Consider the following 27,986-nt stretch of genomic DNA (forward strand, 5'->3'; position numbering starts at 1 on the left):
ATTTTATTAAATTATATATTCTCCATTTTGAAAAACGAAATGACTTTTCGAACAACCGAATACATATGCCGTAATTGAACAGGTATCGGTATAGAGTATCATTTACTTCTCCATTTGTAAGCAATTGCATTGACACAACTTCGTTTGTTTATAATACAATATCATGTTCTGTGGTCTGACTCTACTACTATCTTTCGGTTTCAATTATCACAATGATGACATACACTAATCAAGAATACATGGATATGCTTTTTACATTGGAAGCGTGTGGTTGGTCTATATTAAAAAGTCTACATAATTCTTGTTTTGTATATTGGTTTATCAATACTTTACTAACGTTTACAAATCATTACATTAAACAGTGTCAAATATTTATCGAGATAGTTGTTCAAAAATTTTCTTCTACGCGGTTGAAACGATTACGTTCGTCATTAGAAATAAGAAACAACTTTTAATAAAGAAACAATTTTCAACAAAATTTGTTTCGTTTAATTTGTTGCAAGACATAGAAGTATCGTTGATATATTTAGTATGCCGGTAGATACGATGGAAAATTAATTCTTAATTTGAAGTTAATAGAGCAGTAAAAACTGAGCACTTTTTGTAAGAAAATTTTCGTTGTATTTCGCAAGATTACGAAGTTATAAAGAAAATGAAAGTCATTGAAAGTAATCCAATTGTTTGAAATCAGCCTTTACTTAGTGCCACTTTCTTTTCGATTTTTCAAAAAGACATAATTCGTAATAGAGCGAAATACAGCAAAACTTTTTACATGAAAAATATTCAACTCTTAATAATGTATCATTCTGTTGCAAAAAAGTCCCAAGAAAAGTTACATCGAAAAAATAAAAAACACATTACAACCTTTGAGATTTGATTTCACCTTTTTAAAGAAATTTCCTCTGGACAAAAAAATTTCCCCATATATACACTATTATGCTTATAATTTCTTTGTATTCTAGCGTACGAATATATTTTGGAGCCATTGTAATTACTACGTAGAATGATACCACCACCATCGAAATTTCGCATAAATTTTCACTGACGAATCCGGTGAATGTATTCGCCCTCGACAGAATCTATCACTGACAGAATCTATTAATCACGGGCAAATACTCGAGACAACCAATCCTTCAACGATGAGACAGAGGCGAGATTAGATAGTCACGATACAACCATCAAATAAAAACCAATGAAAACCTCTCCTCTGTCCGTAAATACGCTAAATTTTAATAGTGAACTGTGTCGTATTTCAACCAATCTCTCAGCGCGACTGCATTCCGTTAAGTCAAAGTGCAGTCAACAGAGAGACGTCACAAAGATACACCTTGACACATCGAGCAGAGTCCAGCTGGATATCATCAATTTATTTATTATCAGCTCTGCAGCAGAATATCATCAATTGTCGTGCCTGACGTTTTAGAGCATTCATTCTTCACCGAGTCAGAGCTTTCCTCTTTTCGTGGAACTCGCAAGGACGATTATAGACGATTATAGAGCAGCGAGTAAGTTCATCGATGGCAGCCGAATAAAACGTACATCACCTTCCAGGACACGTTCTTGAAACTTCGAGTAATTCGAAGTGTAATCCACTCACATGGAAGCCCTGTAAAGGATCGTGTAATTCGCTTATGAGTTTAAAAGTTTTGAAACGTAGTATAACGAAATGTAGCATAACCAACGTATGGACTTCCCTGGATTAAATTGTTGAAAATTTTTTTAATCGAATCTGATTACAATATATGTCTAAATTAATCGTTCTATTCTTTAGACATAAATGAAAACATAGAATTCCTTGATATTCTCATCGAACGTTGCTTTAATTGCTTTTCTTTTTGGGTTCAGCATCTTATTCACTGTGAATTACGCTAGAGAATATGTTTTTTGTTCCTAGTAATGAAATATTTCAAAAGTGATTTACTTTAATCGCGTGAAACTGAAGAGATGCAAACTATCATCCGAGTAAGACCATTCGTGTCCAAATTTCCAATTTAATTTCATTCGCATTTTGTTTAAACAATCCTGCACCATTGATTTCGAAATATTTAACATGTCAGAAATTTCTTCAATGGATAAACTTCGCGATTTCTCTATTGAAACCAATTAATTCCAAGATAAAATTTTCTTCTCAAAAACGAATAAGCTATTTCTTACACGTGCGATGCGATATAATTTCTTTTCTATAAACAGCGCAAGTATTATTGCTGCATTTTCTTTTCGAAATTCATACTGCGGAGGAATGTTAGGCATTCAGACAGGTTAACGACGATACATCACTTTGATGATAATAATAATATAAAATATATTTAAGCACGAAACTCTCGCTCTACGATTCACACGTCTCGATTTTTTTATCACGATTCGTCCACACGTAATAAAGCCCTTTTTTCGATTGCTACATTCGTCTTCTCCAGCCTAAAAACTTCAAACCCGTTTCCAGTGATCCATGCACACTCTCGAAACCGATATTCCACTGTAAACTATAAACATCCACTCGATACCGTTCACTTTGTCTCGAACACTTTTCATTTACACCCAGTCGTACCGATATTTATCTCACACCTACAATACAGTATCGGGCGAGAAAAATGAATGTTTTGATCGTTCATGGTTTTTCTTCCGCATCTAAATCTCACAATACACAAATCTTACGCATTCAGAAGTTGTCCGTGAATTGTTCTAGAGTAACTCGAAGAAGTCCAATGGGCAACTTATCGCTCTTTTTTAAGAAAACATGACGTAAAGTATGTTTACGTATCATGGCGTAAAATCCTTTGATGAAAATGTTTATCAAGTATGTTCTTGAATGTGTATTGCAAAGAAATAAAAATATTTTGCAATTTACAACTTGTGTACTTTCTCAACGAGTAAAAATTGACTTTTTCTTTTTTTTTTGCATTTCCTTAAAATCAACGGTCTTGCAAATATATTTTTGAAATTGATCGCAGAAATGTTTGTAGAAAAGTGATGCGCGGTAGAAATTAAACGATGCCTTATGGTTTCTGAAATAACATCCCACGATCGTTGTATTATTACTTTCTTAAATAAAATTCTATCTACGATTAACACGATAGATAAACATTTATCGTATCATTCTGATCAGCTTAAAATTTGGTACGCACATTCAAAAATTGTCCCTTTATTCCCGGAACCCCGAAAATGTTGATAGTTGATCACGATTATTGTATTTTCTAGTAATAGGAAAGTTTTCGTAATAATTTCTTTTCTTTTTATATTTGCAAAAACCACAATCGATGGAATCACGTGAACGCAACGAGAACTAGTATTTCGTGAGACATTTTTTGCAACTTCGTCTACCTGTTGCAAAATTATATACAATATACCGCCAAAAAATTCATACAGTTACTCGAATCGTATATAAATATGCCTGCAAAGTTCCATACACGTATCTTATCTCGTTTCTTGTTCTTTCCAAAAATTCGTACAAATTCTGTTATTGTTAGCATTTCAAACAAAAATACTTCTTTAAACAGCTGACAATTAGAGTATATAATATTTCAACTCCTTAAGTTTCTGATCACTTTGATTTGAGAATCGTTTTCGCAACGATTGTTGAAAACGGCTCCCGACGTTGATGAAAAAAATTATGGAAATAGAAAACAGGAAGACCGGACGATTGTGCTCGATCTATAGAAGTGCATAAGAGTAATGCGACGTCGAGTCAACTATTGAAAAAAGTGGGGAGTTACGAAGAGCATTCTGCTTGTTGAGCAGCGTTCACGTATTGCATCACAGGTAGAACGACTAATTGCGCTGTACTTGCATGAACGAGGTACGCCATCGTGGCCGCAGATTTAACTTGGTACCTAAAGAATAATTCTCCTGTCGCAGATCGTCCGTTTAGTTTCGTCGGTTTTCGTGTCTGATTTAGTTTTTACGTGTCGCACGCGATCGGTGTGCCTTTGATCGAAGAAACCGGAAGCTGATCACATGAGCCGAGGATCCATTTCCAGTTGGCAAGATTATGGACGCAGAAGTTGTAAGTAACGTTAGAATTACAATTTTCGTTCATTTCTATCGCACTGTATAGAATTTACAGTGAAATTAATTACCGAATTTCGCTCAACGAGTTGTACATTTTTACAACTCGGTTTTTCGGTTTCGTTTCGCGCGCAACATAAAAGTTTCAATCGAGGGTGCAAAATCTAATTTAAGTAAAAGGATAATTATGTTAATTAACTGTTTTTCTTTTTTGGTAAAGCCTACAAGTTGAAGATCGTTTAATTTGTAGCGATTACTAAAATATTGTACAGAGTTGTTTACAATTTGCTTTTTGACGCGTGTTTTTTAATTGGAATTGTAAAGAGAAATAACAGCGAGGTGTAACAGTGAATCAGAAGACAGTTTGATTTCATAACATTTACGCGGGATGGTGTAGTTTTAATAAGCTATGAAACATCTAAGTTAATAGAGAATGCTTTTGAAATAACTGTCAATTATTAAAATAATCGTATTGAATACTCAATTGCTACAAACAGCGACGTTAAATACAAATAAAAATAATAAGTTACAAATGTATATTAATGGATAGATAAAAGTATGCGACAGCCTCGAAAAGTTATAGATTTATAATGAACTTACCTCACAATTTGCCATCGTGAATTCTTTGCGGAATATTCTTTTTAATTATACAGTGAATTAAAACGGTTCATAATAGTTTCACAGATAATGTTTGCCACGAAGCATTACAAATGTCACTGGAATGTGAAATTCATATTTTTATAGAATGTGAATAAAAAAAAATGAACCTATACGAGAATTTGTTTCGGTATTGAAAAATTGTAAAAACATACCGTTTAGCCAGCAATTTTGCTCTAAAAACATGCAAAAATATATTGAAAAAGTGACGGCAAATATACCTCGTGTTTATCTGGTTTCAGTAATCATTTGACAATGCTATGTAAAACATTGATAAAGTTAAAAATGTTGAACTGCTCGTGGTACGAAGATAGTATCGAAATAAAATACGAGTGACATTTACTCACTCTTAACTTAATGCGTTAAAATGTTCATAAGATGCCTCGTATAATAAAAAGTGAACGTACGATAATATAAACCTGGGTGAAGGGAATACAAAACAATAATTTCGCGAGCGATACAAAAATTGTCCGATATCGAGTATGTTTACGATAGTGCAATTGATATAAAAAAAAAGCAAAGCTCTAACGAAACATAATCCAGGAAAATTGACAAAATCAGAACAGATGAAAATTTTACCAGAGAAATGAATAAATATGTGTATGTAGTTTGTTAAACACTCTTAACGAGCATTTTATTTAACGCTTTCGGGCGTATTGTTTCGAATACCTTCAAAATTAAAATAGAGTATCTTACATTTACCGCCTAATTTTACAACGATAAGTTTTCTTTTATTACCACAGAGAAATTCGTATTACCATTTAGGCATAAAGTTATTGATTGTAAGTTTTGAGTTTGCGATACACATTCATATTATAATCTCTATGTAACAAGTAATAAGTAGTAAGTAGAGACATCCTTATATTTAAGAAAATATGGAAAATTTTATGACAACTACATATACAAAGTGTCCAGAAACCATTCATACATCCTTATTAAAATGGAGAGGGAAAAACTCTCATGGAGAACAGAAAATTTTAACTGATTTGAACACGCTCCATCGAATGGTAATAATTTAAACTTCCTGTATCGGAAGTCGAGTTTTTTTAATGACATATGGTATTATTTATCGCATATTTATGAGCACTGTCGATATAGGCACTATGGTTCAAATATTCTAGATATCGCAACGAAGAATTCTTCTCTTGTTTTCATTCTTATGTCTGTTATAAATATCGACAATACTGTGCCCTTGAATGAATGCTACGTTATTTTCTTATTATTCTCTTTTCGTCGAGCTCGGTCCTTTTCGTACTGTAGCTACGAATCTATTCAACTTATAATTAATTTTACGGCAAATAAACTATAATTCAGTAGATTTTCCCGAGAGAGAGAAGGGATTCGGTATTCGTTTCATCCAAATATTAGTTCTACAAACAATGTAGTGAAGGAATACGAGCAACGTGATTGTTGAGTATGGTAATCGGAAACACGTGATAAACTGGACACGTCTCGATGAAAATTAATACCCTGAAACATTAAAAAGTCAAAGAAAAATCTCTTTAACCATCACGGTTGTTAAAAAACGATAGACGAAGTTTAATGAATTCTCAAGTTGCTCGACGTATTAAAATTTTATTGCGTTTATGCTGTCATGAACATTACTAGGAATTGCGAACTCTTTAATTGCTATTTGTCATAATCGTAATTGCTTGATTGCCACAAACGATCGTATCTTCGAAGCGTAGCCGATGGCAATAACTTCTGTTTTTCGCAAAATGCATCAGGTATGACAATTCTTTACACGAAGGGGCTCCTTGTCATACGAGACTGAGACAATGAGTGATTGGTCCACATTGTGGAAGTTTGAATCAATGAAAAAAACTTAGTCTTTTAGCTGATAGGAGGTACACGCGGAACGCTGGCACATGATTCTAAGAGGAAACGTACGATTGCAGTTATTATGTGGTCGTGGTTGTATGCAGTAGGTGTACTTGGCATGATCAACGTTACACGTGCAATTTAGTATCAGATTGATATAATGCGTATTTCTGTGCACATCGAGGACCAAGACGTCTTAAAATTTGACTACCGAAACGGTTTGAAAATATTAACACGAAACAGTGTTACAATGACAATACTGGTAAATATATCAGTAATCGTTAGACATGCAGACAATATTATATCGGAGGATCTGAATTCATTTTCTCGTTTCGATGATGTCTCGTGCGACAGTTGTTGAGTACGAAATTAGTTAACAAATTTTCCAATATTCCACATTAATTTTAACGAAACGAAAAGTTTTATGATAACTTGTTCCGCAATAGTTATCAATGCGCCCCTCTCTTTTTTCATAAAATTTTCATCACCTTTCAGTACTTTTAATTCGAAGCAGCGGTTTCGCAATGTAATGATACGATTATTGTTAATTGTCTGCAATAAATAAATATTCGTTTCGTGCTTTTATAAATTCGTTCAAATTGTGACTTTTATAACGCTAAATGAAATAAACGGTAGTACTCTTTTTCGAATATGAAAAAACTTATCCGATCGTTTTATGTGGAATAAATACAACGCGGAAAGTGAATACCTTACATGATATTCTGTGAAAGACTTAAGGTACGTGTCTTGACATTGGAGCAGTTTCGTGTGATTGAGAAACGTTGCGAGATTATTGAATTTAATTGAAATTGTGTGTTTCGTAGCGCTGGATTCATACATACGTATACCTTATAAACAGAAATGAACGACGACAGAACATCGACGCAAGATGTTTCAAATTTCACATGTTTACACGTTGATCATGCACTGTGTGATATAACGTGTAATACAATCTCGTGGCGAATTTTGCCACGAAGAACTACACGTCCAACTCGCATACGTAATCCCATGAAGCACCGTAAGTAGTAACCTTCGGTCACGTCGCGTGCGTTATCGTCGGCGAAACATCTTTTAAGTGAAACATTTCAATGACGCGCGAAAACACGAATCGGTGCACTCCTTCCGGCAGCGTTGCTGTAATTAAGCCGAACTTTCATCAAGGAATCTTTCAAATTGGAAAGCTGCTACATGCCTTGCATCGAAGTTACTTTCGTTTTATCGTTTTCTTATACATTCATCGCTCTTTGCTTTTTTCCTGCTTATGTTTACTGTTCAACGGAGTAACAAATTATGGAACGTCGTCGATCAATCGGGCGTTTAATTCGGATTAACTATAAATAGAGGTAGATGGAGCTTTTTTAAATAAATTACAACGGTTGTCAAATATTCAATCATTATTTGAAGAATTTACCAGAAACTTATATATTTATACTTCGGACGTCTCGCTTACAGTTACAATATTCGTTTACGATTTCGTCACAATATATCGAAAATTTATTTAACGTTTTAGAGAACGATCGGAGTAAAATTCATCGGTATGTGTGTTACACGTTAAAATGTACACTTCTATAAATAAAATTCTCGAAACCTTCTGTTAGCAATTCAATCACCGTGTCACGGTGCTTTTAAAATTTAAATATTGTTATACTTGTGTATCGTAGATTTTGAATTTTTTACGACTCCTTTTGCTTCGATTAAGAAATATAGTAAAAGTTATTTTTCAGTAATATTTCGATGAAATAAAACGAAACCAAACTTTATTTAGAACGAGTTATAGATTTTAATTTCTACTCGATTAAAGTGCTCTACTTAAATTCTGAGTGTCATCCACGACAAATATGCTTACTTCTAAGTTTTTTAATACAAACAGAGTAACGGTAGATTATGCGTTCGATGGTTTTTCTAATATTGCAAATGTACGATTCATCAATTAGTGATATCTTTGCAATGATGTACAGTATTATCGCTTTGTTTTTACTCGTAACATTTAAAATTACGGCAATGCCTCGCTAATTGTCGTTAGTTTGGTCTCGTTAACTGTCACGTATTTATTCCTTAATGCTTAACTATACTTCGGTCATCTTCATTCTCTCTTACTCTTTAACTATAAGCGATTCATTTTTTGAACATTTACTTTCCTCGATAACATATGATTACTTTTCAAGTATTTCGGTTTTTAGCGCAAAAGTACTAGAAAACATTTCAAACACTTTGTAAGACGTTTATACTTGTAAGAAGACTTATACACATCCTTCCTTCAAAGCAATATTGATAATTGTTTACATTAGAGTACGCCTCGCGTATAACTTTCATCTTAACGTATGTTATACGAGTGGAAGTATTAATTACTTTTTTCAAATGTTTTAATCGATGGTCTCGTCGTTTTCAAGGCAAACATGAAGAACAGAACCCATACACTTGTACACTAGGTTGTTCAATAAGTTTTGTCGTTCGATAAAACTTATTGAACAGTATAGTACCAGATTGCTCGATAAGTTTTATCGAACGACAAAACTTATTGAATAACCTATTAAATTTAATCTTCGGTAAATCATTAAAGATACTAGTAATAACAAAGACAAATAAATAATTTTGAATATATTCTTTAAATAGCACAGGTATATTTCATAATTCTCTGATATTAGACGTAATTGACACATAATATCGACAAAGAACGAGAATTTTCTTTCATAACTGACATAATATTGTCGACACATGTCGATTCGAGGAATAATATTTTTCAATTGTTAATAAAATTACCACCTAATCAGAACCTAACCCGGATGACATCTAGAAGAAATTATAGATACAGTAAGCTGAAAGGGTTGCAATTTAAGAAGGTAAGATTTATGAGATTTAAATAAGAGTGAAAAATAAAATAAAATTTAAGAGATTCAGTGTTTTTCTTATCCGTAGAACATATATCAACGTCAAAATCATCGACAAGGTGTACTTTAATGTAAACAACTACCGTGGTACTTAATCGATAATACAGTTGTCTGTTGATAGTATCTTAACGTGCATTACGCCTGTAAATTTGTTTGTTGAACTTAAACGATTATTGATATTGATTTTCATGTATTTACAAGCTAAAAAAAAAAAAAAAAAAAATACGAGTACCCGTCGAAGTGCAAATTGCAGACATCTTAGCTCGGTGTCTGCCTATGTTTTTCTAATATTAGTATGCCGAACGATCGCAGCAAAAACAGTTTTCCGGTAAACAATTGGCATGGAAACGTAATCTATGCCTTCGAACAGAATCCATGCACCGGAATGTCGTTAACGTCTAGAGAATTATAGCGGGTCGAGCTTTGTTGACTCTGTGAATGATTATGAGAGTGGTAAAGTTAATAGTCGTCGAACAACGTGCACGGAAAAGACCTTGAGAATCCGTTTCTTGAGCGTATTTACGAGCGTGTAGATCGAGCTACCTGAAACATGCGTGCATCGCCAGGAATCAATTTCCGTGATTTCCCATCACGTTTACCTCGAACTTTATTATAACGCGAATTTTTCGTGATCGCGGCAACAACGATAACGCCTTGAGCTATGAGAGGCAATTCCAAACATCGACTCTTCAAATGAACGCAAACGTACAACGTAAAATTACCATAGGCAAACACAATGGAATGTCAATCATTGATAATGTTATGGAGACTTATGTTTTACATTTTCGATAATCGATCCACGGAAACAATTCCCAGAGATGGAGATCTTGCAATATTTTCTAATGAAAACAATGTGATGTAACAAATAACGTTTCATTTAATTGTTTCTTTATCACAACGGATAGGGAAAATGTTCATTTAACTGTTCGGTACAAGAATTCAATTCTCTTTGAGATTTATTCGAACGATGTTACAAACAACGGATTTATAACAGAATGATCAAAATTGGATTATTTGTGGTCGATTTTGCTCAAAATGAAATCAAATTTTTCGATGAAAATATCAAAGTTAAATACAAAGTTTCGTTGAAATCGTAGTTTAGACGAAATCTTCTCACCAGACGTATGTACGCATATATTTATCTATATGTGGATTAAAAAGAATTCTTTTTAATACTCAAACGTAATTTTAAAATGTGACTTTTCTTCGATGCTTTCCTTCCTAATCGGTTGAAAAGCAAAAATATGAAATTTATAGCAAGAGAATATGCAACTAAGTTCATTTCTTTGAGCGATCATTATTTATTATGTGAGAAAATATTTTCTCAATGAAAACACACAATGAGTCTCGCAATCTTTTCAGTATAAATATTTCCATACTGCCGATTTCTTTTCGTATTTTTGGCCATATTGATGCAAAGTATACTCATACATACTACATTTTTAGCTTCGAAACTTCGCGGGATAAATATTCAAATATTATTTCATAACATATTTTCATCATTGAATGAAATTAAAGAAGTGTCGATTTTATCAATTTGCACGATTCGACGTACATACATATACTTGTTGTTATAAGAAAACTTTGATTAAAAAGTATTTTTGAATTATACATTTATATGAATTAAAAATTCTAATTAGCGTGCACGAATTTCTATTAATGATGAACAATTCGAAATAGCTTTCTGGTTTGACTAACGTTTAATAACCATACTGAAACATACAAGGGTGCTGGGAACATGATTATAAAGAACTATGTTTGAGTGTAGATACCATAATGAATATGCGAGACAAGACTATGTCATTAAGTTGAGTCGATGGTAACAGCGATCGAAAGAATAATATTATGTATATGCGAGAACAGCTATTAAACTATTAATAATTTTCACTCCTTCGTTTAATGGTGGTATTACTCTTTTCCTTGAATTACTCATTTCGAATGTACGTCGTACGAGCAATGAAATAGACAATTATCGAAACGGTTTGATTTGTTAGAAGAGACGAGAAGTTGTGTTCAAAATAAATTAAATGTCAAAATGATTGAAATTAATAGAAAGAGATTAAATTTGCAAAAGTTTCGTTTCGTTTATTGTATTATTCAGCTGGCCTATTATGTTTTCGAATATTCCAACTTAATTATACATCATACTACTTGGTATCACTATGAAGGATGTATCGATGAAGTTATAGAAGGAAATATTAGCGGTTAAATTTATCCGAAAGAAATGATAATACATACTTAAAATGCTTTTTCATTTTATACTCCTAGTTAATAGTAGTTGAAGTATATACAATACATTCGAAAAGATTGTAAACACCTTTGTCGTGACAATATTCTTATTACAATTATTTTGAAAATAAGTTTAATGAGAATAAGTGGGAACAGGTGTCTAATTAAATAAATATTTCAGTCAAAATGAAATCGATCGGATATCCTACAATCTTGTCATATTTTGGGCTATTAGTATTTTCCAAAGAACTGTTATAAAATTCACCGAAGTAGCTAGAATCGCAATAAATTTAAAAATTACACATAATTTACAAATAATTCGTAGCAAATTTCTGATACAAAAGTCTGTTTCATTTTTTGCAAAATTCTCCTCGTTTGTTCAAATGTTCGAGCTACATGGTAAGAAAGAAATTGGTTTCCGCATTAAAAAAGGGAGTTTTATCTAATAAAGGTACAACCAAAAAGGAGACGATTAGTTGTGCACAAGTAAATTGAACATGTAAAATAAAATTGTTGAACATTTGGATTCATTTTCAAGAAACTCGATTTGAAAAATTTATCGCGTGTACACGAGTATAGTACTATATATTTAACTGGTTCGCACTATTGTAGTTAGAAGACATAGGACTGAGATAAGATTAGCTTATGCATATAATTACAATTAGTCTTTCCATCGTAGATGTATACTTATCTTTACTTACACATTTTAACGTCGTTTCGTATTATTTACAATTCTAGTGGAATAACGATGTATTTTTATTGTTTACAAGCATCGACAAAAGTAGAAATAGGAATTGAACCAATTGCAAACGAATGAACATTTTTCTCGGTGCCCCTTTTACGGACAAATCAACTTTTATCAATCGTGAACAATTAAATATGTACGTATTGGACCATTTTAACGATGACTGCTGAGTTAACTATGAAGAGAAATTTTTTCAGCTGAAAGAAATCGAATGTGGTGTCACTTTTATAATATCGAAAAACACGAAGAAACGTAATAGAACAACAAACATTAGTCCAGAGGCTAATTTTATTTATTGCCTATAGAAATGCATTGACGTTGATCATCATTCAGCACAATATTTATGTCATTTCATCCTGTCTAGATTTTCCGTGCTCGAAGTTACTTAAAGATTATGTTGTCATATATTATTGTATTCATCTTGATATGAATTGTAATATCGCAGTAATACAAATAATAAATAATACCCCATGTAATCCTATTTAAAAAAACGCCGATGGCTTTGAAATCTGGAAAAAGATGATCTTTATTCCTTCAAATTAAACATTTGTTCCTATGACATTTCGTAGTATCATTAAAAGCAATGGAGAAACTTAAAGTGCCCAAATTAAGCGGTGAACCCGCTAATATATATGTCTTCTATTCACGAGTAAATGTCTTCTTTTAATCTGGTTTACGCTTTGTTATATTAATAACTATTAAGTGTCGGTAATCCTGGTGTACAGTACAATTTTTTTTTGTAGTTGTTTATACAATTTTTTATTTCGAATAATATGTAGCAACCAAAATGTAATTTAAAACACTTCGCTGTAAGTTTAAACACTTGATGTGAAACATAATTACGTTGAATCTCAATTATTAGTGCAAAAATTAACGAAACGATTCTAAATATCAGTAAAACCGAGAAATGTTGATGTTAAGAGTTTACTGCTTGACCTCGTTTAATTTATCAAAGTTGAATTAGACACAATCAAATATCTATCTCATTATTTTTCACACCTGGATCTATAGAAATTAAATTTTTATTAATGAAGAAATTCGATATCGGCACGCTCGATAAGGGTCGCTCTTGCCTGTCGATAGATCATTGTCAATTCAATCATTATCATTAATAAGGAAATAATTAAACGATCGGAGAAATTAAATTATCAAATTTAACATCTGGGCTGCACTCGTTTTATTACTATTTATAAAACTCTGATATTCACTAAATAGTATCTTTTTCATTACGAATTATATCATCCATTGGGTTCCATACTAGCGTTTTTTTTATTGATGACATTGTGTACGAAAATATTAGAAAAAAACTATCAATTACATTACAATAAAAACAATCTCTAAATTAGTATTCAATTTACTGTACAATATTTCTTATTTCATTCGTGTTTTCTTTCGGTATATTTTTACGAAAATATTAGAAAAAAACTATCAATTATATTAGAATAAAAACAATCTCTAAATTAGTATTCAATTTACTGTACAATATTTCTTATTTCATTCGTGTTTTCTTTCGGTATATTTTTACGAAAATATTAGAAAAAAACTATCAATTATATTAGAATAAAAACAATCTTTAAATTAGTATTCAATTTACTGCGCAATATTTGTTATTTCATTCGTGTTTCCTTTCGGTATATTTTTACGAAAATATTAGAAAAAAACTATCAATTATATTAGAATAAAAACAATCTATAAATTAGTATTCAATTTACTGCGCAATATTTGTTATTTCATTCGTGTTTCCTTTCGGTATATTTTTACGAAAATATTAGAAAAAAACTATCAATTATATTAGAATAAAAACAATCTCTAAATTAGTATTCAATTTACTGCGCAATATTTGTTATTTCATTCGTGTTTCCTTTCGGTATATTTTTACGAAAATATTAGAAAAAAACTATCAATTATATTAGAATAAAAACAATCTCTAAATTAATATTCAATTTACTGCGTAATATTTGTTATTTTATTCACGTTTGATTTCAATATATTTTTACGATTATTTTCTGAATAATTTTGCAGCACAAATCATGCCACAGTTCAGTGGCAGTCCGGTGGAATTTATGACCTGCGATGAAATCGAATATAAAAGGGACAATGGTTGGTTTCTATCGTATTCGAAGATAGCGGCGATTATCGTAGTTTTTATCATTGGTATTGTTGCCGCGGGACTCCTTGGATGGTACATCAACTCTATACCAAAAAAGAAAGTAAGTCGTTTAATTAGAATAGATTATCGTAACGAGGACGACATAACGCAATATCTCGTCGATGAACAGTTTTTATTTGTTCGCGTGAACTATGAACGAAAATAACGGTGCGATTTTTCAAATCTCGGATCTACGATTTTAGAAAAATAATACAGAATTATTGCAACCCTTCCCCAAATTATTTCAAGTTTCTTACCTTAATAGAGAACCACTAAATAAACCAGTGTTTGTAAGATTATGCGATGTGCGTGTATATTGGGATCGAGGCAGATAGAAATATACGTATAATGTAGTATTTTGTTTAAAAATAGAATATATATGAAAATTTACACAATTTAAAACTTTGAACGAGAATGATACTTTTATTTATTAAATTCTACTTAAAAATCATTTTTGTTGCGAACGTTTTACTTCTTAAACGTTCAATTGCAGCAGTAATTCGTGCAAGAGAGTATTATAATATTATGTTGAACTTGCTGGATTTATTCATAATATTTAGGGTGATTAATTGTGCGACAGCCATGGAAATAATGATTTTTTCATGCAAAGCGGAATTATGGTTCTTCCCCCTCTCTACCCTTCGCGGTATTTCTGAAGACCAGAGAAAAAACCCTTGAATACCTGGAATCAAAGTACAAAAAGGGAATTCTGAACATAGTATTCGTCGTGTAAAGTCAGAAATTGTTCCTCGCTGTTCACAATACGCGAACAAGCTACAAAAGTAATATCGTCATTTTTTTTATTTATAGCTTTAGTAATAAATTGGTATTTGCTACGTTTCTGGGAGCGCGATCACTCTGTATTTAAACCTATAATATAATACATTCTCACCTTAATTGCAAATAGAAAACTTAATTGTCACTGTTGATAATGCGAGACAAAATTTAAGACGCACCGAAATTGATCAACAGAACAACTTTTATTCGAAACATTTTTCCTTAGAGTCGAAAAATAGCAGCGACGAAATGAGTTATAGTTTTTAGATTGGATCAACAAACACTTGTGCAAAGTTTCATCGAAATCTGACGTATGTCAATTGGCAATATATCTTTGTCTGTTTGTAATAAAAATTGGAATACAAAAATACATGTAACTCGAAAACAATGTCACGTAGAACAAACTTTTATACGAATTTTAATTCTATGCTATTTTCGAATCCATCTTCAGCTTTTGTGGTACAAACAATATTCTAGTGTGTTGTGAAATGATTGGTCGATATTAAGGACAATCATTTATTTTGATATATATATATATACTTGCATATGAATCGGCGTGGAACATAGCAATTACTTATCTTCTCGCTATTAATAGATTATTAGTCAGAGCACTATTATTAAATGGTAAATGGACTTTTAAAACGTTCAAGAGTCGAAGGTAGAATATTTACGTATCCTGTAAATAAAGTCAAATAGCAGAGAAATTGATTCTTGTGGTCCAAAAAAGTCTTCCTCCATTTTATAGTTATAGTTTTACGATCCTGAAACAAAAATATAATATTCCGTTTAAAAATACAAAATATCCTCGATTTACGGTTACAAAATTGAAGAAAAAATGTTTCCTCTTGTATTTTCATATTCTACACGAGACATAATAAGGAAAGTTTCTTGTTATGTTTCTCTATTACCTTCTAACGTTCAATAATTACGTATTTCCAAGGAAAATTAAATCAAAGCAAGATTTACATAAAAACTGTTGATATTTATGACACTCTGTGATATCTTTGAAAAATAATATAATACATCTACAATTGATATTCTTAACTATCTTGAAAACGATTTTTCGATCACGCTATGTATACTCCTAATTGTGTAAATATTTTAATAATTATTTCCACGAGGGCGCTGTTTACACCCATTTATGCACCTGTTTTCCAGTCTTACGATGTCATCGATTTGCTCAACGATGAAATCGAGGATTTCGACGGTATTGGTGAAACTCTGATTTCACCTTTTATTCAACCCTTGAAATACCGTCTCGAGTTAACGCCGATAATCAATATTAACGGTCAGTCGAGGCTGAAGGGCCGCGTAGTTGTCGAGTTTGAAGTAAACGGCACGACAAATTTAAATAAACTGTCTTTAAATGCGAAGAACATTACGGTGTCGAGTTATAAATTGTCATCGTTGGATCCAGGAAAGGAACAAACCCATTTAAGGAAACGACGGAGAAGGAGAGCCGGCAATGAAACTAATCAGAATCACCATGATGGTGCAATACCAGGTAATGTCTTCGATTTTATTAATAACACGTTGGTAAATACTTCTGGATCAAAGTATAGTAATATATTGGGTATTGATCAAATTTGTTACTCGTATTCACGATTACGAGCAATTCGGTATCACGGATTCATTATCCGCGATTTATTTATATTCAACGCTCAAATAACGTTTCCAGGTTCTTTTCTATTTATGAGTGTACTTGAGTGTGTCTCGAACTTTTATTTTATACATACGTGTGAAAAAAAAAAAAAAAAAGAACAAAATTTACCCCTCTTCTTCAGAATTATTATTAGAAGAACTGTTATTAAAGTCTAGACTAACTACACTTGATTCTTCGAAATATGATTTATTCACGGTTCGTTTAAATATAACTTAATTTATTCCCAGCGACTCCTACCACGTATTACGTGGAACGTGACGTTCCAGTGGCACACACGGAAAGCGAAACAGTTCCTGACAAACAAAATGCTGAATATCCATTGCAAAATACATCCTTGGTTAAAGTGTCTAACGCAATTTCGATAAATCACAGCACATTTCACAATACCGGTAAAGTATAAGGTTCAAGCGTCCCCGATGTCAAAAAACCGTTGATAACATCGTTTCCTTATTCCTCAGAGATTAATTTATCGGAAATCGAGATTGCACAATACGTAGTAGACGAGAACAATGAAATTCACACAATTTACTTGTCGACTCGGATTCAAGAAGGAATTTATTCACTAGAAATCAATTATCAGACGTCGATCGACAATAATGCATTTTTTATTGCAAATTATAGCTCGTCCGATGAAGAAATGTACGTACCACGTATACCTAATTTTTTACTGTTAATCGTTTAAAGTAATTGCTTTATATTACAATCTTGCAAATAATTACAAGAATTTTATTTAGACGTGTTCATTGCGTAATGTCAAATGACAGTTGCGTAATAAAATTGAACAATTTTGAACATTTTCTTATTTCTACGAAAGAGTAGTACTTTCATAAAAAATTTGAATCCAAAATTTTATGTAACTGAGTAACAATTGACAACTAATACGAAAATGACCTATGTTCTTTACTCTTTAATGTAATAAAATGTTTTGATTATTTTTCAATTATACACAGTAATTACACTGATTATTTTCCCTCCAAAAAATTATGTTTAACTTGATATTTGAATTCTATGTTAAATTAGTAATCAAAATTTTATTTAATAATTTTTGTACAATTTTTTATCTTTTTATATCAGGTGGTTAATGGGTACGAAATTGGAACGTTTTGATGCTCGGTACATTTTGCCTGTTTTTGACGATACTGATCACAAGTCAGTTTTTTCCTTATCCGTGACACATTCCAAAGAAATGAATGTTCTGTCGAATATGCCCCTCAGGACTTCGAGGGACACGTAAGTAATCTCTGCCATGTCTTTTCATAAGATATATCCTTGAATAAAATCGAACGCCTCCACAGGCAAATCGAATTTAGATTTCTGTTACCTTTTGCAAATTATTAAACGATTTTCACTATTGTTATACACTGTTTGTGAACCCTAAATTGGGAAAGTCTTGTACAATACAAATCCACTTAGAGTAACGTAGGTATTATTTCTTTGCTCGAATGAATTAAATCAATTCCAAGTGGAATGAATATAAAATAAGAAATGTTAATTTTGTGTTCGTTTGATGTTAGAAATTACGTCAACAAAATAACTATAAATTACATTTTTATATTAGACTTGGTTTAACGAAGGATCTTTGAAACATGTATTTACGTTCCATAAAGAAAAATAACATCAAAGAAGTATGTACGTACAATACATATGTACATACGCATAGTATGTTCTACAAAAATTTTGTTTTTAATAGTTTTTTATATCTGGCAAATAAAACGTTTTCTAAATTTGTCTTAATTGTAATAGTTTTCTTTCTTATAAGTCAGAAAGTAAAAACATTTTATTTCGTTTGAAAATAAGCGACCCCCGTACGATTCAAAATGTAGATAACTCGGGACTCTATCTTGTATAACGTATCTCAAGGCCTGTACAATCGGTGAGGTGTAAGTTTTTGTAGATAATTGTGAAATTTTTATTACGTATTTAATTTTTTACGTTCTCGAACGTTTGATTTATAAGTTTTTCATTGAAAGGGATCGTAATCATTGCTCGATTATTTCTGTTTCAAGTTCGAATGCAACAATGGTAATTGAGACGTTCGACGAATCTCCGCCACTTTCACCACATAATTTAGCTTTTGTAATGGGTTACATTCAGCGTATAGGAGTGACATTGGTAGAAGATTCCAAAGTAGTAGCAACGTTCTGGAGTAATCCAGGCATACCCCGGCCGCTAGAGATTTACCTCTTCGACAAACTCGACCCAGCTGTCATTAACCTGATTGACGTGTTCCCGATACCTTACTCGCTGCCTAAGTTGGACCTTGTATGCTTGCCTCCTGGGATCGGCGAGAGCATAGCTAAACCGGGATTAATTGCAATGAAGTAAGGGTTATTATTCTTTTCCAGTTGCAAATGTCGTACATCGATGCAAAATTTACTCATTTGAGACCAAATATATATTTACAAACTGATTTGGTTGTAAAATTAATAAGTATGAGCAGTCTTTAACGTCTCTAGAGACAAATTATTTAGTTTGAAAGAAACGAAAATTCAAACTGGTATTGATCCGTCATATTTAACACTTTACCGACCGGTAGCTTATTAATTGGCTTTTTACCGCCAACACTTACCGACCGGTAGCCTATTAATTGACTTTTTGTCGTCAACACTTACCGACCGATAGTCTATTAATCGGTTTTTACTAGAAATATGGAATAATGGCAAAAGTAATATAAATATGTCAACAATACATTTAGCATAATTAATGGAATCCAGAAATAGAGATAAAAGATCCGATAGTCCAATAAAAAAGCCAGATTCAGTGGTAAATTACAACAAATATATGAAGATCCACATTGATCATGTGGATCAATGATTATTCAATTTTTAGGAAGATAAAGAAATTGACTAAACACTCTTATGTTTTGAATATTGGATAAAAATGATATTTTTATCTTCATTTTTGTTAAATCTACTCAATGTATTGTACATATTATATGTATTATCAACAAATGTATTGTTTTTTTCAAAAATAACTGCAATAAATTTATTGAATTATTTATGACAAATTTTTAGATATACGTGCAATCAATAAAGAGATAATTTGTTTCCAATATTAGAATAAGAAAAAGTAGGTTTATTCATTTTAATGAGTACTATTGTATATTCACATATACTTAAATTTATATACTTTTCTATCATTTAGTACCTGTATATATAGTATTTCCAGAATAAGAATCGAATTCAGAATTTTTGATACTAATATGTTAGTGAATATCAAATAAAGGAGAGAAATCATTTCTGAGTTATTATTATCATAATGAGAAGTCATTATGTTGATGATATGGATGGAAAAACATATTTGCCTAAGTAAATATGTTTTACCATACTAGAAGTACTATTTGTAGCTTAATACTGTGATTCTTACTGTAACTGTTTACATTTTACTATTGTGCTTGAAAAATGTCGAAACAGAATGCATTTTTGAACATATGTTTACATACCACTATCACAGTTCGATGAACAGAATGCACTGGGAAAATTTGGTCAAATATTTTAGAACAAATTTGTACATTGCTATTGAATTACATGATAAAGTAAATCACTACTGAATATGTATTACCATAAATTAGATAAGAGCTGCTTTATGTAGGAATAATTGTAATTACTTTGTTTTGTATTTGCAATTGTCATAAGTGTACTTTTTACTATAGAAATTAACATTTCAGTCAACATTTTCATTTACATTGAATAAACTTTTAAGGCAATCATTGTTCCGCACCATGAAAACATCATCACTGGTCATGAAACACAATGCTCTGAGGATTCTAGTCATTTTATTCGGACAACAATTGCTTGATGAATTCATGAATGTGAATCGGACGGACGCATGGATCTTCAAGGGTTCGCTGCTTTATTTTCAGCATGAGATTGTCCCAAAGGCAAGCAATTAAATTGATATATGAATATGATATTTAATACTTTTACGACCCAGATTTTTACAGTTAATACTGTTGGAGGCTTCCAGGTGTAAGTTGTATCCTTCTGAAAATTTTCCAAGAGTTGCAATGCACATTAAAGAAGTATGTTAGTTCATAACTTCTTTTTTACTTTTTAAAAGTTTTAAGTATAGAGAATATGTATTGACAATTAAATCGTTAATATTCGAGAAATTACAAAAGTTATAATAGATTGAATAGAACGGCATCTCTACAGGATGTCATTAACAATAAGTGTTGATTTTCCCTCTAATAAATGCCCGCTTGTCTTTTATTGCGTTCTTTTCAGATTTTACTTAAGAACACTAGATATTGTAATTGTAGATTGGTGCATTTAAGTTTGGAAAACCTCATATAATGTTTCACAATCAATGTAGTTGGAAAATACAATTCAAGTGCAAATAGTAAATTTGTGCACGGTTATGTATGTACTTTTTGACTCGAAAAGTGAAGTGTGGGTAACTTTCTACCAGAAATCTTCCATAGAGAAAAGTCACTGTATATGATCTATTCTCTAGTTGACAAAACTGGTGTAAATGACATACTTCAACGATGTTCAGACGCAAATACGCAAAAAAGCAACGAGAGTTAAATTCCATTGTTTGAATTTTCGTTTCAAAACTCATTTAATATGGGAAAAGAAGTATTGAAATTACTGTTTATGTAGCAGTTAGTGTAGTTAACAAATGTTATACAAGCATGTAGAAAATGATAAGACTACAAAATTAATCAACGATTTGAAGTACATACAGATATTTTCTTTTCCTTCTTTGAGGAAAAAGAGAATCCAAATATAAGCCGTTAACCTTTAAGCTAACCTTTAAAGCTATATTTCTTGAAACAGCATTTTTCAAAATAGCGTCCATAATATTTTAAATGGTAGTTCACTGATTGACTTGATACTTTGTACATATACAAAGTATTAGCACCCTAATTGTGGTGTAATTAAAGTTTTGTATTATTATTGCATAACAAAGGCTTAAGTTTTGGATAAAAATCGAACTGTTTTTTTTAGATGGGCTGCAATTCCACAATCTTATTTATTAAAAAGAATACTAGTTCATATAATAAGCTCAATCGTGCAGGCAACAATCTGTTCAGTTGGTTTTATTCAGAAGACCACACTTACTTAAATTAGGAATTGTTGTTTGTCTATTAAACAACTTCTTTTTATGTTTTTAGACATAATACATAATGCAAAAGCAAATGATACTCAAAGTATGTATAAATATATGTGTAACATTTTAAATTAAGAGGTGTAATATTTAACTTAAAATCAATAAGCAAAAAAATCCTACATTTGTGGTATCTAGGCTAGACTACAGTATTTATTCAAGAGCTCATGGCTCAAAATCACTGCTATGTCTAAACATAAAGGTCACCTTTATCAAGCTGTTGTTTTTTGTTTCTTTCTTATAGGCAAAACTGAGTTCTTAACAAATACTGTGCACTCTTATGCATTCAAGGGCCATGTAAACCTCAAAAATTAATTCTTGTCAGTACCATAAAGTGGAATATTTAAACTGTTGAATGCACAGGTCGCCATGGAAGTATAAGTCATCATACCAACACATGTAGCTCAACAACTAAAATAAGAGTCCTCAGGAAGCGACCTGAGTATGGTGGGGTCAGTAGTGGGAATGAATCCCATTGGATTCTCAAGGTCAAGGCAAATGCTAATGCTTGTGAGCAGAACTGAGGGCAAACATTATAGTCCTGATCTGCAGACATGTGTCTGCATTCTTAGAATTGTGCCCATGAATAGTGTGATTTGCTGTGGTGATAGCAAACTAAAGCTGTCTGGGTACATTGAAAACAGTGTGTGGAAATGAAAGTCGTGGTCAAGTTGATTCTGATTAAGAACTTTGAAGGTAAACCTTCTTTATCTTTGCACGTACTTCCTGTTTCTTCATTCCATATTCACTCTTAGATTTCTCTAAGAGAGGTGACAGGTAGGGATCAATCGTATGATTTGTATGTATTAGCATTTAAAAAATGAAAAATGAAGAAAAATGGTGCTACGTGCTGATCACTCTTGTCAGTTTACACATATGATACTTAACAGTGTGTTATTAGACTTGTAATCAGTTTAACTGTAGTGCTAACAAAAAGTCAAAGCAAACATTCAAAAGGATACAATCTACTCCTGAATGCATCAACTGAAAATTAATATTTAGAAGGATATACATTGTTGTAAACCATTTTGATAAAATTCTATTTTCAGATAGATTCATCATTGAACTTGAGCAATTCATTTGTCACCGATGTTCAGCTTCAGGTCATGGAAAGTGACGGGTACAGCATTTCAAGGCCTTTCCATGAAAACGTTAATTATCGACTTTTACACACTTTTAGTGATGAATATGCAAAAGGTACAACGGTAATTCGACATAGTTTTTAATCTTAGGACATCACGAGTGTAAAATAGTTTTGCATTTTAATTACTTCTTATAGGTGCATGTCTGATACGCATGTTGCATGGCGCGATAAGTGATACTGCCTTTAGGAATGGCTACAAGAAATTGATAAGGAGGTGGTGGGTATATCATACGCGAAGAATTCAACGTGTTTTATAAATTTCAATAAATACCGCTTAACTGACATGGATTTCATAATCTGCAATTTAACGAGAATCAATGTCTTTGAAGCTTAGACAAGACGTTAAGCGGTAATCGAGTCGTTTCAAAGCTAATTGTGATTAATCACTCGCTACGGTATTACAGTATTGTCTTGTTGTAGGTCGTTCGCTTGGGTACAAGTATGACTTACAACGAATTAGTCCTCTATTTTGCATTTCTTCTGTTTTTTGCCGCAGCAAGTGCGATATATTACTAGTGAGCGAGACAGCATATGCCGGGCAGGAAATCATAAAGGATCGCTCGAATTTTAGCGGGTTCGATTGTATAGGGATATAGGAAAATAAATATCGTTATTTAAATTTTTAAAAATGTTAATAAATTGTATCATTATAATCATTTAAGCGGGAGGAACTGTTCCCAATTTAGCAAAGCAGTATTAAATCTGTGTAGAAACAGTTCAATGCATTCAACGCGAAGAAAGTAAATTAAGAATCTATGCAGCTAAAGAATTCGTGAATTAAAATTAAAAAAGAGAAGAACATGCAGTTTTAAGAATTTGGAAAACCGCCTTCAAACGTGGTTTTTTAGAACAGCGGACAATGAGAAATTCACTCACGGATTTATTATTACAGGAAAAAGCATTGGAAATAGAAAATGATATTGTGTTCATTGAATGCCAGTAGGGGCTGGTTAACGAAATTTAAAGACCGCTACCATACAAGATTAGTTATCAAAGCCGCCAAAGACTCGAGCGAACTTTATGATTTGTCGTCGTCATGTGTCCCATCGCTCACTCGCAGTCTGTCATACTCGCTGCGGCAACTACAAAAGTAGTGGAGGGAATAGAGAGAGTACTTATAATGAAACGTGAATGACGACCTATAATGAGACAACACCGTATTAATAGTGTTTTGTTTATCATGTTCTTCTCCTAATTTCCTTTATATGTTCTTTTTTCTTCTATGTATTTATGTGTAATTTATTATTTCTGCAGACGTTATAAATACGCGTACAGCGAGTCACTATGTAGTGAATATTTGTTGATGTAGAAATGATTTTATTTCGCATATATATCAGCTTGTTTTATACCGTTACAATAATCAAATGTGTTTTGGCGAGATTATAGTTTTTTGCTATTAAATAAGTACAAACTGTAAAATAATGAAAGGAATCATATTTTTCATTCAGGAAATACAATACTACATATATCACTGATTTCATGAATGCCATGACAGAAGAAACTACCGAATATTCATTAACTCTTGGAGTTACTTTGGAAGAAGCGATGAATTCTTGGATTTTTCAAGGGGGATATCCGGTTATTACTGTTATTAGAAATTATGAAAATAAATCCATCACTGTTTATCAGGTAACAATACCAAATACTATACTATCTATAGACTCATACTTAAACAAAATGTGCATCCTTAATAACACTCTCATGGAACTCTGATAGGTAGTAGAAATAAGATGAATAAAGCTGTTTTTATTTAACATGTTTCTTGTTTAGAACACACAGTTTTTTTATATTTAATCAGTTCTTTATATTCATTATTTTAGGAACAATTTACAGTCGACAGACCAGTCGAAAATATCTTGAAGTTTTGGTATATTCCACTTAGTTATATTAACGAAAACGGCAATTGGTCGTTTCCTACAAAAATATGGTTTCATTCAGAGCCAAAAATGACTATAGATAATGTTGATTTAAACGAATCTTGGATTCTGTTTAATATAAATAAGACTGGTATGTAATAAATTTGAGTACTATTTTTGCCAATCTTTTTCTAACATTTAAATTTAGAAATATATATATTATTACATGGTATCTTATGGTTTATTCAAATGCAAGATTCTCAGTAATTTCTTTAAATTTCATTTGATTAAATTGTACTATAATAAATCTTATTATAATTTTATAACATATTTTATCACATCTTATTCATTGCATGATTTTCTTACATTTGATCTGTCACTGTTCTTACAATTTCGTTTATTTGCAATTGCAGTCTGTGTGTATTTATGTAATAATTTTATTTCGTTTTCTTATTCATATTTTTCAAGGTTATTATCGTGTCCACTACGATGAAAGAAATTGGATGTTGTTGAATAAGGTTCTGCAAGAAAATCATGAGCTATTTCCACCAGAAACAAGAGCATCACTTATAGATGATATATTTAGCCTCGCTACGGTGGGCTTTATAAAATATGAAGTTGTCTTTGACTTTATTAAATATATGCAACTGAAAGAAAGGCATTACCTACCTTGGACGGCGCTGATGCGACACGTGTTCAAATTAAATAGGCTTTTATATGAAACTTCAATCTTCACTGATTTCCAGGTGAGTTATTATACGAATGATATTGTGTCACAAAATATCTCGTCCATGGTTGTAAGTAGTTAAGGAATGGATTTACTGCACGTACACTCTGTGATATTATTTTATTCAATTTCAGGAGTTTATGGTGGAGTTTGTGTCTCCACTGTACAATGAAGTGAGATCGAAGCTTAAAGAAGGTTCACATATAACTATTATTGCTGTGAAAGTAGCATGTATGTTCGAGCATCTAGAATGCAGAGAGTGGTCTAAAAATGTATTCGAAAATGCAAAAACTGTTAATGAAGTCCAAGAACTGTGAGTTTTAAAAATATTATATTTGTTCGAGTTGTTATGATGTATCCACTGGCGTTTTTGAAATTAGCTTTTTCGTATATAATCCATTCATAGTTATGCGCATCATTGATTTTTTTATCAAACCATTTGTAAGAAACACATGACAGTTTTATGGCATGTTTTCAGAAGGACTTGTCATGGACCCGAAAATGATTTATTAAATGGAATAGTCCCTTTATTTTTTCTATTATATGAGAAAAGATTCTATATTCTACATAGATAGAAGAATTTTCATTTTATTTTTTAATGGTTTAATGGATATTCATGTCTTTTTAGCATTCCTCCATATCTTCGTGAAACGTTTTACTGTACACTTGCACGTTATGGAACACGAAAGGAATGGAATTATTTTATGGAACAAGTAACTTTGACCGAAGATGAGGAAGAAAGAAAACGCCTATTATCGTCCTTCGCTTGTTTCCAAGCACCCTGGATTTTACAATCGTAAGTGAAAACGTTTTCAATATACTGCTACGATTATTCTCTTACACTATGGCTAGCATCAAATCATTCGGCCGGTCAAGCCAATTGAGGATACTCAACTGATAGCAAGAAGATTGGTGGAGTTTGGCTCACCGCAATATGTAAGAAAGGAAGAGAGGAGTAGTAGTTTTCATGTCTAGTCCCTAGACATCATTTGGATTACCACAGCTCGATGAAAATGAGACAATTATTTTTGCCTGCTGTACAAACTAGGAAAATTTCGTCAGGATCGTCATCAGACTGATTGCACCATTCCGATGACCCACTTTTATTTGACAGCTCACCGACGACCCTTGTCAAAAGCTTCTTTGCATGTTAATAATTAAAATTTGTTGCCCTTTGTCGTTATATGTAATATTGTATACCTTTTTCTCTAATATTAGTGTACTCAACGAAATCCTTCACGAAGAGACATTCCAAGAAGATGAAATATCGATCATTTTAAAAGCCTTCCCTCGAAATCCAGCCGCGGCTCAAGCATCGTCTCGATTCGTTCGAGCAAACTGGCAGGAAATTGCACAGAGGTATTTTATAATCAATAAAACGAATGTATTGTAAGAAAAGGGAAATGATAAAGACACGATTTACTTGATTTAGATTTGTTGGATCTTATACAGTATTAAAGTTTTTCGTATTATCGATGAGTAACGGTTTAACCACCGAACAAGATTTAGAGGACGTAAGTATTTATGTATTTTCAAGTTAACTTTATATATTTTCAGTGTTTTAAATTACACAGACTCAAGAAATACTTATTTATTGCAGCTTCAATTATTTAGAGAAAATTATTACGACAGTATGAAAGGAGCCAGATATGCTGCAGCACTCGTTGAAGCGAACGGAAATTTTGTAAAGTCATGGTTGAAAAATTCGTTGCCTGAAATTGAAAAGTTGTTAAAAAAAGAAATTATCGATAAAGCTTCGTAGTCATGAATGTAGCCGATAGAAATACAAAAAGAAACATGTTTAGAATTCCATTCTAAGAAGCTCAATACAAGATTTCCGAAGACTTCTTTACAATAACATTGCGTGGATATCATGTTAATATACATTAACATTTAAGAGCAGTTATACACTAACTCGTGAAAATTATAAACATTTCATCTATTTATGATGTATTGTTCCGTGAAAATTTATAAAAATAATACGTATAAATATTTTATACTTGCGTAAGCTCGATTGTGTCTGTTGCAACTAATAAAGTTACACATATGCTGCAACATGTTCATTCATAGTTTGTAGTGTAGTGTACCTATTTAATATATAACAGTTTTTTTTTTTACCTAGGGGAAATTTCCCGAGTCCCCCGATGTCTTGAAGTAAGGGAGAGTATCCGGTTCCGGTATCACCAGTTGCGAATCCTACTCACAATATACAAAGT

General features: G+C 32.0%; 1 protein-coding gene and 2 long non-coding RNA genes across 5 annotated transcripts; 2 read left to right on the forward strand and 1 right to left on the reverse strand.

Moving 5' to 3' along the window:
* Positions 1–4,860, reverse strand: LOC143148434 (uncharacterized). Its single transcript, XR_012992474.1, has 3 exons — positions 4,815–4,860; positions 4,603–4,718; positions 1–1,606 (listed from the first exon to the last, which is right to left on the reverse strand). It is a non-coding gene; the product is annotated as an uncharacterized LOC143148434 (long non-coding RNA).
* On the forward strand, positions 3,770–27,872 carry LOC143148430 (aminopeptidase N). Of its 2 annotated transcripts, XM_076314741.1 has the most exons (19): positions 3,770–4,000; positions 14,365–14,552; positions 16,427–16,772; positions 17,159–17,320; positions 17,390–17,570; positions 18,006–18,161; positions 18,938–18,953; positions 19,026–19,252; positions 20,634–20,811; positions 23,093–23,240; positions 23,323–23,404; positions 24,636–24,816; positions 25,008–25,194; positions 25,512–25,789; positions 25,905–26,083; positions 26,399–26,566; positions 26,989–27,129; positions 27,203–27,284; positions 27,371–27,872. In XM_076314741.1, the coding sequence occupies exons 1-19, from the start codon at positions 3,952–3,954 to the stop codon at positions 27,530–27,532; spliced, it is 3,111 nt and encodes a 1,036-aa protein (XP_076170856.1). In that variant the 5' UTR covers positions 3,770–3,951; the 3' UTR covers positions 27,533–27,872. The 2 variants fall into 2 exon arrangements, with proteins under 2 accessions (XP_076170856.1, XP_076170855.1); XM_076314740.1 differs by having other exon boundaries at positions 18,938–19,252.
* On the forward strand, positions 20,823–22,696 carry LOC143148431 (uncharacterized). Of its 2 annotated transcripts, none has more exons than XR_012992473.1 (3): positions 20,823–21,610; positions 21,884–22,086; positions 22,288–22,696. It is a non-coding gene; the product is annotated as an uncharacterized LOC143148431 (long non-coding RNA). The 2 variants fall into 2 exon arrangements; XR_012992472.1 differs by having other exon boundaries at positions 20,823–21,511.
* Positions 27,873–27,986: the final 114 nt, after the last annotated feature.

The sequence above is a fragment of the Ptiloglossa arizonensis genome, chromosome 6, assembly GCF_051014685.1.
Source record: "Ptiloglossa arizonensis isolate GNS036 chromosome 6, iyPtiAriz1_principal, whole genome shotgun sequence".
NCBI lineage: Eukaryota > Metazoa > Arthropoda > Insecta > Hymenoptera > Colletidae > Ptiloglossa > Ptiloglossa arizonensis.

What these genes read in the sequence shown, in the direction of transcription:
- LOC143148430 (XM_076314740.1), top strand. Translation starts at nt 3,952, where the DNA reads ATGAGCCGAGGATCCATTTCCAGTTGGCAAGATTATGGACGCAGAAGT. An exon ending in ACTCTATACCAAAAAAGAAA is followed by an intron (nt 14,553 to 16,426) that starts GTAAGTCGTTTA and finishes CCTGTTTTCCAG; the next exon opens with TCTTACGATGTCATCGATTT. An exon ending in TGGCAGGAAATTGCACAGAG is followed by an intron (nt 27,130 to 27,202) that starts GTATTTTATAAT and finishes TACTTGATTTAG; the next exon opens with ATTTGTTGGATCTTATACAG.